At 30.3% G+C, this 10,870-nt stretch overlaps 2 protein-coding genes across 3 annotated transcripts in view; one reads left to right on the top strand and one right to left on the bottom strand.

Moving 5' to 3' along the window:
• LOC115242301 (cytochrome P450 6k1-like) overlaps positions 1 to 612 on the top strand; it is a 3,524-nt gene extending 2,912 nt beyond the window's left edge. Inside the window, exons 7-8 of the mRNA XM_029818504.1 lie at positions 1 to 28; positions 521 to 612. The exon at positions 1 to 28 is cut by the window's left edge and continues 2 nt beyond it. Coding sequence (XP_029674364.1) covers positions 1 to 23 — 23 coding nt within the window. The 3' untranslated portion in view covers positions 24 to 28; positions 521 to 612. The remainder of the gene's footprint in view (positions 29 to 520) is intronic.
• LOC115242300 (DNA topoisomerase 2-binding protein 1-A) lies at positions 495 to 10,286 on the bottom strand. 2 transcript variants are annotated; one of them, XM_029818502.1, is made up of 27 exons: positions 10,123 to 10,286; positions 9,853 to 9,982; positions 9,154 to 9,293; positions 8,852 to 8,984; positions 8,661 to 8,768; positions 8,293 to 8,499; positions 8,003 to 8,219; positions 7,537 to 7,674; positions 7,302 to 7,372; positions 7,053 to 7,222; positions 6,577 to 6,718; positions 6,180 to 6,306; positions 5,844 to 6,023; positions 5,278 to 5,459; positions 4,949 to 5,115; positions 4,435 to 4,640; positions 4,091 to 4,233; positions 3,612 to 3,836; positions 3,475 to 3,537; positions 3,131 to 3,315; positions 2,862 to 2,977; positions 2,695 to 2,759; positions 2,216 to 2,338; positions 1,936 to 2,136; positions 1,287 to 1,516; positions 1,148 to 1,211; positions 495 to 815 (listed from the first exon to the last, which is right to left on the bottom strand). In XM_029818502.1, the coding sequence occupies exons 1-27, from the start codon at positions 10,140 to 10,142 to the stop codon at positions 657 to 659; spliced, it is 3,912 nt and encodes a 1,303-aa protein (XP_029674362.1). In that variant the 5' UTR covers positions 10,143 to 10,286; the 3' UTR covers positions 495 to 656. The 2 variants fall into 2 exon arrangements, with proteins under 2 accessions (XP_029674362.1, XP_029674361.1); XM_029818501.1 differs by having other exon boundaries at positions 8,852 to 8,987.
• Positions 10,287 to 10,870: the final 584 nt, after the last annotated feature.

A 10,870-nucleotide genomic window follows, 5' to 3' on the forward strand; every position in this document is an offset into this window, starting at 1 on the left:
TGCTGGATTTAAAGAAGATATAAAATCGGTATTTCGATATATTATTATACCATACAAGTTAACCATATTTTAATCCTACTCTCGTTTCAAAAATATATCATTTGATATGTTTTTTTTCGATATTGAATCTAATTCAGAGAATTTTTTTATTGAGAAAAGTCATTGGAAATATTTTGATCGAAAGATATGAGGGTGAGTCTACTTGCTGTAATCAAAAATATGTATAAAATTGTTTTATATAGTTTGTATAATAGTGGCATTAATAATATATATACAATTTTATTAATTCTAACAATATATTCTTTTCACTTCCTGTGAAAAATAAAAATTTTTAACAATGTCCTATTTACAAAATAATTAAAAAAATGAAAATTAAATACGTAAGATATAAATGTAATCAAAATAATATAAATAAAATATAAATAAAAATATATATATAAAAATAAAATATATATGAATATACATATAAATGAATCTACCGAGCAGTCACTTAATTAAAAAAAAAAAATCTTTATTTCAGCTATTTGTCATGGTGGTATCAAGTTTATATACCCACTGAATTCGCTATGTACACTATGTTGTAATATATAGTATATTTTACAATGCCGTTGATATTTTCTCGCTTAAATTTAAGTGTGATTGTTATCCCGATCTGACTATTTGGGCAATAACGTCAGATATTTCTTAAATTCTGGAAGTACGCAGTCCCGTGGATTGAGCGGCTCCACCGCCAGTAGGTAATCGCTGAGATACTGCGGCAAAAAGCAAAGGATACCCTTGCTAGCCAGCATAGCCCAATCTACAGGTTGATTCACCTGTATTTACAATAATAATAATAATAATAATAATAATGTCTTCTTTTTGCAAAAAAAAAAAAAAATGAGCAATTACATATATAAATATACATGTGTACCATAATATAATAAGCATTTTTCATCATTCAAGTTTCAGCGCATTCATATATATCATTTATATCATATATATATACACACATATGTAATCAATTAATTATTTCGAATTATATATATAAATTATATATTCGCTTTTTAAAAATACTGGCAAAATTACTGAGGAGAGAAAAGCCATTAACCGTTTTAACCATATTGCACTTCAAGTAATATATTTTAGAAAGTGAGATACTGTTCACCTGTTTCACATTGACGAAACAGTGCGTGATCCTGCGTCCACACGAACTGACATCATATGGCGGTCTGTGATCAAATCAAAGATATGCATGATAATGCGTAATAGAATTCTTTTCTTTATGAATATTGATGAATATTTACCTCGCTTGCGTTACCGAACCGCCACCGGCTTCGATGAGTCTCTTGAACTGATCGTGCTTGTCCTCGGAGACCATTAGCAGTGCCACCATGTTGGAAAACGGACCGTCCAGCTCCTTCTGCAATCTCAGCCGCCACTTATAAGCTGCGGCCGCAATCGCTTGCTCGATTTTGCCGTTAGGTTCTGGGATCGTACTTTCGCTTTTCGGATTGCCCCATTCGTATTTTTCTTCCTAAAATTTTTATCCATTCGAGAATAGAGAATATGAGTAGAATTGACAGAAAGTTGCAAATATAAAGAATTTGTTTCATCCTGATGATTTTAGATCAAGAGGAATTTAACTGTACTACACTCGAAATTAGCATTTTGTTTAAAGACTAAAAAAACTGTAGTTGTCTAAATTTTACCTTGTTCAATAGATTTTAATTTTTATCATTAAAAATATCCCTATTTTTAAGTTTGATATAACGTTTTTTCGCGTCTCGAAAATGTCTGCATTGATAGACACGATATCTACTTTGTTTTGCAATAAATGATTATCTACTTCGATTTTCAATTAACATTTGTTGAAAAAAATGGATTCTTAATTGATCGAAAAATATATTGTTAATATATTGAATATAATATAATATATCTAACAAATATACTAACGTCGAGAAATCTGCCTTCTTGTTCACAGTCACGTAGATATGAGGTATGTAAGAGCCATTTTCCGGCAGCTATGCTACCGAGCATCTTCTCATTTCTGGAGAGCCTAATGCATAAGAGATGCGTGGCGCCATTATCATATTTTGAATCCGTCGACACGTCTCCGCCGAGATCGTGTATCACTTGTTCGTACACTATCTTATCCTGTTAAAATACATTGACGTATAGTGATCGCAATATATTAAATTAAAACTAGCTACATATCTCCTCGAAGATGCTATACCTTTATACCCGAGAGCATAAATCGTCGTGTCATTGATAGTTGATGTTCAGTAGTATCTTTGTCAGTATGTTCTTCAATCATATCGCCATGAATATTTCCACTTGTTTGTTTGTCTAAAGTTAGCTGTAAATATGAACAGTGTAAGGAGTATAACGTGTATTAATGCTACAATATGCAAATAAATTATTAAAAGTTATTAAACTACAATTCTAAAATTTTAATTTTTCTCAAATCGAATTTTCACGAAATTTTATCATTATTATATCAAATATCAAAAGTTATAATTTGTTCATACCGCATGCATTTGCATATTTTTTTATACTTTGGTCTTTTATATTCTTTATTGTATTATAAGCCACAAATCTTATTACATTTCAAGCACAAAAGTATTAAAATGCATCTAACCAAGACGGAGTTTTTTTTTTATTGCATGGAAATTGTTTGGAGAGAAAAAATACATAAGCTATTAACCCACATACCCGCTTTGGATGATTCGGATCTTCCCATACGATAGCATCGATAGGTTGCGAGTCTTTTATTATACCTATTTGTAAAATGATTAATAAATCAGTGATACAGAACATAATACAAAATTGAAAACATCGTCTCTGCAATCTGATAATATGTATTCACAATGAGTACTCACACTTTTGTATGTCATCAGGAACTTCGTTGTATTTTTTTGCACTTTCTCCAGACAACGAATATCTATTTTCAGGAGTACGTGTTTGTTGAAGCATTTGATCCAACTTCGCTATTTGCCTGTTTATATCACAAGATTCAATTTTAATCTCATTTAATCTTATCAATAATAATCGTCTATGCCATTCAAACCATTTTCTTGTCTCTTATTATGTATTTTATCTCTTATCTCACTCATTATATTCTAATTATTCGAAACAAATCGAAACGTACATGTTTATTTCATTACTCGATTTATTTGACACTGGACTATTTTCTTCGTCGAAATCTAGTTTCCGGTTAATAGGCTCGGGAGTTGGTGCAGCTTGTTTGCTAAACTGATTGGCCTTTTCCTCATCAGCTCTTTTCATAAAAGAATCATCATTCGGTCTCATTGTGGTTTCATTTGATGCATCTCTCTGACAATTTAATGTATAGAGTTAATTGAAGCAATCTTGATATTAAGATAAAAATTGCATTGCTGCTAGATTTATTTTAATATTACAAATTTATCCTGTCCCTATACGAAATATTGAATCAAGATTTATGTGTGACTTTTAAAAATATTTATATCTTACCTTTTCAGATTGATCCGCATTCTTCAATTTCTCCCACAACTGTCTCTTTAACTCTGAGAGCGGCTGTAAATGCAATTCTTAATTATACCTTATTAATTTGAATTTGTAATCAGAAATCGCGAAAGGATAATACTCACAGTGCTAGGCGCGCGTCGTTTTAAGGGCGGTTCCGCTACTTGCAAATCAGGGAAATTGTCCACCCATTTGACCCACCCTTTTCGTGTGTCTGGTGATGGATTAGATTTAAAAACCTGTCCATACGGAGAATCTGGAGTAGACACGTGAAACGGAGAATTCGGGCTCTGGTTCATTACAGCACTAAGTCTCTTGTTCACTAATGGGGTTTCGATAGAGATCATCTCCTGTAATGTTCAAAATTATCAAAATTATCAAAATTATAATTTTAAATGTGAATCTTGTGGTTTGTTGGAGCAAAACAGTTTTAATCGCTCTAGTATTAATTAGTCGAATTTTCATGAGCATACTTGACTTGACTTGATTTGCTTTGACGTCACATTCATATATACATACATAATTGTAGTTTTATTATGTTACATATTATAATATAATATACATAGATGTTATAAATGAAATATTAATATAATACTGTAAATACCGTGATTTGAGGTAAATGGCGCTTCGGTGTAAGGATAGTCCGCGTTGTGATCTCTTCTGCCAGATTTGTTCTATTTTCGTAAACACTCGATGGAGTTTGTTGGAGAGTTGTTTCGCTCGTATTGATATTCGATCTATCTGGCGCTTTTTTAACAAATAAGTTAAAATTATATGTATACAAACGCAATAACAGAGATCGAAAAATAAATCGAGATCAGAAATCTCTTCGCAATTCGAAATTGACTGCATATATTCTACATTAAATCAGATATTTCAAAAAGAAGAGAAATTTGAGAAAGAATAGAGCACGTATAGAATAATTGATATATATATAAATCAATTTACCCATTGTTTCTCCGACGAGAAATGGAGTTTCGTCTACAAGCATTAATTGCTCAGCACAAATTTTCAGCCAATCGGCAGTGATAGCTGGCAGTTTCCATCTTACGGCGGCGTTGTATTTATTCCCTTCCGGAGTTGGACAAACGAGGTGTGTACTGCCGTACGTATTCTTCTCCGCGTTAGCTTTCCGCGCAAACATATCTTGACATCTGAAAATTACGAAAAAATATATATTTTCAACATACTTGCTTATATAGAATCATCCAATTTTCCGACTTTGCGTCCTCAATGACCGACTGGTACAGCTGAATTGTTGGCCAAAATGTAGTCGGCATAACCGGGAGTATCGCTGTCATAATGAGTAATAGGTGCAAACATATCGAAATTTTTTTGCACAGTAATAGGAGAACAAGAGGCTACTCTCGCGAAAACAGAACCGATTGTAAATTCTAATCCATCTTATGTAAATTTAATCTTGAAATTTATTTTTGTATATAGATTGATAAATATACGTTACATAGCGCCAAGTTGTTTAGCTAATGCCGAAAGGTACATTCGTTCAGTGCCGGTATACATGCTCATCGTTATAACACATCCCGACAATGGACTGCAAGATTTTCTAATAGAGAACGGCTTGTGATAATACATAACATCGACAATTCGCTCCTGGTTTATGCAATCTTCCTGTTAACAAACCGATAATTAACAATATTAATAATTCATCACAATAATTATCAAGTATCAGATATTAATAAGAAGAATGTCTTATATATTCATACATATCTTCCTAAAAGATATAAAATTAAAACTTTTGAAGAAAAATTAAAATTTCTAAAAGATACATACGATAAATAAATCGGTTACAATTTCATTGACTGTGTGTTTTAAAAGTGCTCCTTGTATAGGTACGATCCCGTAATCCGGAATACCGCTGTACGTTTTCGAGACGACGCGTCCACCCAACATTTCGATCGTTTCTTTCACGTTGTTGTCCTCGTTATCGAAGTCGACCACGACGAATGTCAAACCTGTGTGTACCATTCTATTCAGTTAAATCTTTAAAATGTATCTCTTTGATATTGCCATTTCTTTTCTCTAAGAAAATATTCTTATATAAAGAATTTATATACAATCATTTATTCCCAGAAGAAAAATCTAATTCATCTTGTAAAAGGGGGATACCCTATAATATTTCTCTCTTTCTTTTGCAAGATTATGCTAGATATACATATGTGCTATTACATCTCTTGATAACAACCATCCATTAACTAACATCAATTTCAACATTATAATACGAATAGAGAATTTAATCACACTTTAAACGATAACATATATAGATACATATAGTCATTTTATTTGTTTTTCAAAACAAAGAAATATGGAAATAAAAGAGAATAAATTTTTGATTATACCTCTGAGCAGCTTTTCGTTTATCGTGCTTTGGCTAAGCGGTACGGAGCTGTCGTCTTCCGCATTTTTAATTTGCGTGGTATCCGAGCGAGTTTCATTGATGTTACTCGAATTACCTCTGTCTTTATCCTGCAAAATAGGCGTACGAGGCTTCGCGTCACTACACTCGGTAATCCAATTATCTATAATTATAATAAAAAGTATCTATAAACACTCAAAAAAATTTTCCCACAAAAATAATTATAATCTTTTCTAATTAATTAACAATATGCATATAAAATATGCATACAATGTGTATCACAAGTATATAGATATCAGAAGGCAGTTCATATTATTACCGTTAGTTTTCTGCAGATATTGCTGCACGAGATCAGATTGATCTTTTTCATTCGCAAGTACAACTTCTTTTTCTAAGTTGAAAGGTGGTATAGGTGGCCTCTTTGGTCGTTGCAACATTTGTAAATTCTAAAGTAGCATGCAAACACATACATTAGTCCTTGTCAATATATCAATTTGTCAATGCAAAAATGTTTTGTGTGTTTGTCATATTAATTAATATACCGTTTTACTAAATGATTAGATAAAACTCACACATAATTCAAAAGCTAACTTTTTGCAAAAAAAAAAAAAAAAAAAAAAAAAACTGCAGAGGAGAAAAAATAGTTTTAATGAGACATTTTGCAACAATCTGAGAATATCATAAATTTTTAATTGCTTTTAAACGTTTATATTGACCTTTTGACTGAGCGGAGAAGCAGGCGTCTCATTATTTTTCTTAGGTGTTTCGCTTTTTACTTTAAACAAAAAGCGATCTTCTGGTGCAGGCCGTTTCAGTTTCATGCTTTCCTCTAGCCATTCTATGTTCAATATGTAAGGACTGTGCAGAATAAATGTAAACAATAAAATTTTAAATTTTAACTATAGAAATAAAACTAATTAATCCAAAAGGTAAGTATATTTAAATATTAATATTAATATTAAATATATAAATATTAATATTAAATATATAAATATATAATATATAAGTTATTCAGAGTGCAATATATAATCAATTTTGAGAGGCCAGACCTCTCCAGATCAGTCCTCTTATTTAGATTCAAAATAAATATTCTTTTTCAAAAGAATATCTTTTAATTAAAAGAAATTAAAAATAAAATCTTTTTCATGGATTAAAGTGCAAATAGAAAATAAAATCTTATTTTTTATCATACCATAAACCTCTCGATTTCATTGCTTTCAATTGCGCAGAGGCTTTATTCTCGTCGCCGACAATTACGTGTGTCACAGTACCCGATATGTCATCGAAACGTGTCGCACCGCCCATATTAAATATTTTATTCAATTTATCCTTGATATTTGCCGGAAATCCAGCGAGGTAAATCTGCAAAAACAAGGCATTAATTGCAAAATTAAAATAATGAGAGAAAAAGTGTAAAAAAGAATTGTAAAGAAAGATTTACATTACATCCATCCAGAAATGGTCCAGCCGATTTTGCTTCACTGAGTCGATCCAAAACATTTAACATAGCATCTGCACGAAAAAAAACAAAAATACTTCCATTTAAAATCGATATGGTAAAAAACACAAGAATTATATTAACAAAATTTATTAGTGTTTACTGTTAGAGAAATTATTAAATACTGTATACACAGTAGAAAAATTTGGTAATTAATATTTAATTAATTAATACTTACTATTAGAAAAATTATTATGTACTGCATCCACAGTAGAGAAATTTGATATTGTTGAACTATAAGTCTCGTTTATGTAATTATTGTGACACTTATCATATGGTATAGAACTGATTTCAGAACAGTTAAGTGTTTCTCGAACTGAAAAATATATAAAGAATATTATTATTTCAAGCCATTATCTATATTAAACTAATAAATTATTTCTTGTCCAATTATTTATAATTATCCAAAAAATAATAAATATTTTTTCTACGACATCACATATAACATCACACATAGTTTAATATTATTATACGTTATTCATTCTAAAAAATCAATTCAAACATCTATAAAAATTATTAAAAAATTATAAATTCAAAAAACAGCAATAAAAATAAAAAAAAAACGCGATAAATCGATTCGCGAATAAATTACGATTTTATTTATGCATTTAACACAGATAGCTCTTTATCAATATGTTACATACTATGCGACTTTTCCGGTGTTGAACACGCTTTCACAGATTTGATAATGAAATTGTGGAAAGGTAATGCGTATCCTACTTTAATACTTTCATGCACCCAATCGGGTTTTAAACAAGCAATATCGTTATCCATAGCGTATTTTAGCTTATCGCTCATTGGGCCATTTTCAGAAGCCAGAACCACTCGAACTTTTGTTCCATCGAGAGGACCCATAAATGTCTACAAAACACAAATGTAATTCAAATTAATTGCTGACATCTTTCGGCTATAATTAATGTAAGATTTAACTTACACCTCCATGATTATGTATCAAACGTTTAATTTCTTCTTTCTGATATTTGGAAAGATTTGTTGAAGTAACTATTAGATTCTTAAACACTGGACATTTATATTTATCAAAAATCTTATCATTTGCCGGAGTTATCTTCTGCAAATTTTCTTCCCAAACAGCTTCTACCCATTCCTTCATCATGATTGGTATTTTCATTTCTATAGCACCCTTGAAAAGAAGAGAGATTACCAAAGATAGATGTAGATTCTTAAATAATATATTTGGGGTTAACCAAATAACATATTATTGCATTGTAGTGTTACATATACATATATAACTTAATTAGAAATTATTTGAAGAATAATTAAATATTGTAAGTATATATATACTTCATATTTTTCAGACATCACAGAATCTGCTATTAAATGTGTGACAGAACTTCTTAATTGCTTTGTGAAGAAACCTCCCATATATTCGACTTTTTTTTGTATCTGATTCTGCAATAACAATTAAAACTTGGAAATTGGCGTCTCGTGAAATAACTATAGTTTATTCATAAAAACTATCAAGATATTTGTACCTTGATTTCTGGAGTTACACCCGATACACAAATACACATTCCCCTCATAGCAGTTGTGTATATTGGGCTCTTTCCTTCAGGAATCGGTTCTCCATTTAGAAAACAGATAAGCAAGCACTTTGGTGATACTATTCTGCTAAAATATAAATTAACAATATAAATGTTTTTTTAACTCTTTTTTATTTACTTCACATAACACTAAAATAAGATATATATTTGTTATTATAAAATAAAAATAATAACTAATTATTTATATCTTAAATTTGTTTATAGCAGTACAAATTAGCTATTTGTATACTTACGAGCATTTAAAATTTTTTAACTTTTCAAACAAAGTACCATTAAATTTTTCTATAATAAAGATATCGTTTTTTGATGGTTTCATCTTATCGCAAATCCTTTCAGCAACCCATCCTGGTTCCAAGCTAAGTTCACAACATTTCTAATGTAAACAAAATAAAACTTCTTAATTAATTCTTTGGTAATTTATATAATTCATTAGAATATACAATTAGATATTTAAAAAAATATAAATCTTATATAAGATAGACATTCTATAAAATTTTAAATATTAAATTAAAATGTAAGCATGCCAACATGCATCAGCTTTGGTTCAATATTAATTATGATGTTGACATTCATTTTACGATCAATATTGACTCTCAAGACTTGTGCTTATATTTATATTATGACATTGGCCTATTTTAATTCAAGTTTTTAATTTATAATTATTAATTGAACAAAGCTAATTGTAAAAATTTGCACATATACAAATTCAAATAAATTGGTTGAGTTTCTTCTTGTTTCAGTTGAATAACAAATACTAAAATTGCTGATTCTATTGCGTACTTTTAAAAAAGATTTGTTCATTTTAATTTAAATCTGATATAAAAAGCGAGTCACAGGCATACATACATACATATATAAAGAATGAAATACAAAAGAAAAAAATACACGCCCAAAACTCAATAACAGAGAAAAAATTAAAAATATATACGAACGTTAAACGCCTGCCACATTTCCTCGCTGCAATCATTTTCAGACTCCTGATCATTCGGAACAACAAAGTGAATATTCACGTCGCACTCAAATTGACTTTCCTGAGTCGTCATTTCGTATTGCGCTTTATAACTGAAATTACACGCGAGACTCTTGTTACAGACGAACGCGAAAGGCGAAGGTATACACGAATTGGAGCACTCTAAATATACTGCAAAAATATTCGTGTCCAGAAATTTTCAAAAATATGAGACCCTTTCTACAATGTTTACCACATATTCTTTTTCGTCATCGTGAATTATAATGGCATCATGACATCGAATACCGGAGTCTACTACGTATATGTGCAATAGTGCAATATGCGGTAAAACAGAGATGAGACGAGAGCAACTGGTGTCATTTGGCGGGGCCATAGACATATAAAATACATAGACGAATGAATAATCGGTACCAACTTAACAAAAAAAAAATTGTCCAGATATAAAAAAATTGTATACTATATCTTTTTTACATGGTAACACAAAAATTACGTATATCGCTATAAAACTTTGCAAAATACCGTAAATATTCGCATTAGATATCGTATATAAATTCTTTTCAAATATTTTTGTTCTCCAATTATAACTCAATTTATTTTAATTTTAATTACAGATTAACATTATTAATATTTAAACATTTTGACTTCTTAAATAATCTAGCGTAAATAGTGTGAAAAAGTAATTTAGTTAAATTAAAAAATACTTATTTAAGGTACAAATCTCATACGATTGCACGCATCAGAGAGAAGCTTAAAAGGAGGCTATGGCCACAGATTAATAGACAGATAGCCAAAGGCCCGGATGAAGGCGAGACCGGTATTTCTCACTGGTTTCAGCGCCATACCGTAGTAGTGGCCAAAGCAGTAATTACGTTCCCAAAATAAAGTCGCGTCGTTAATACGATGGTAATAAATTTTCGAAGTCAAAAGTCGCATCGTTAATACGACGGTAATGCTTTCCATTTAATCAAAAACATTAAAAA

This window comes from Formica exsecta, unplaced genomic scaffold, assembly GCF_003651465.1.
Source record: "Formica exsecta isolate Colony F162 unplaced genomic scaffold, ASM365146v1 scaffold59, whole genome shotgun sequence".
Lineage (NCBI taxonomy): Eukaryota > Metazoa > Arthropoda > Insecta > Hymenoptera > Formicidae > Formica > Formica exsecta.

Coding starts and splice junctions, on each gene's coding strand:
- LOC115242300 (XM_029818501.1), bottom strand. CDS start 10,142: ATGACGAAAAAGAATATGTG. Junction 6,719..7,052: donor ATGAAATCGAGAGGTTTATG/GTATGATAAAAA, acceptor TATTCTGCACAG/TCCTTACATATTGAACATAG. Junction 5,460..5,843: donor AAACGAAAAGCTGCTCAGAG/GTATAATCAAAA, acceptor TGGTACACACAG/GTTTGACATTCGTCGTGGTC.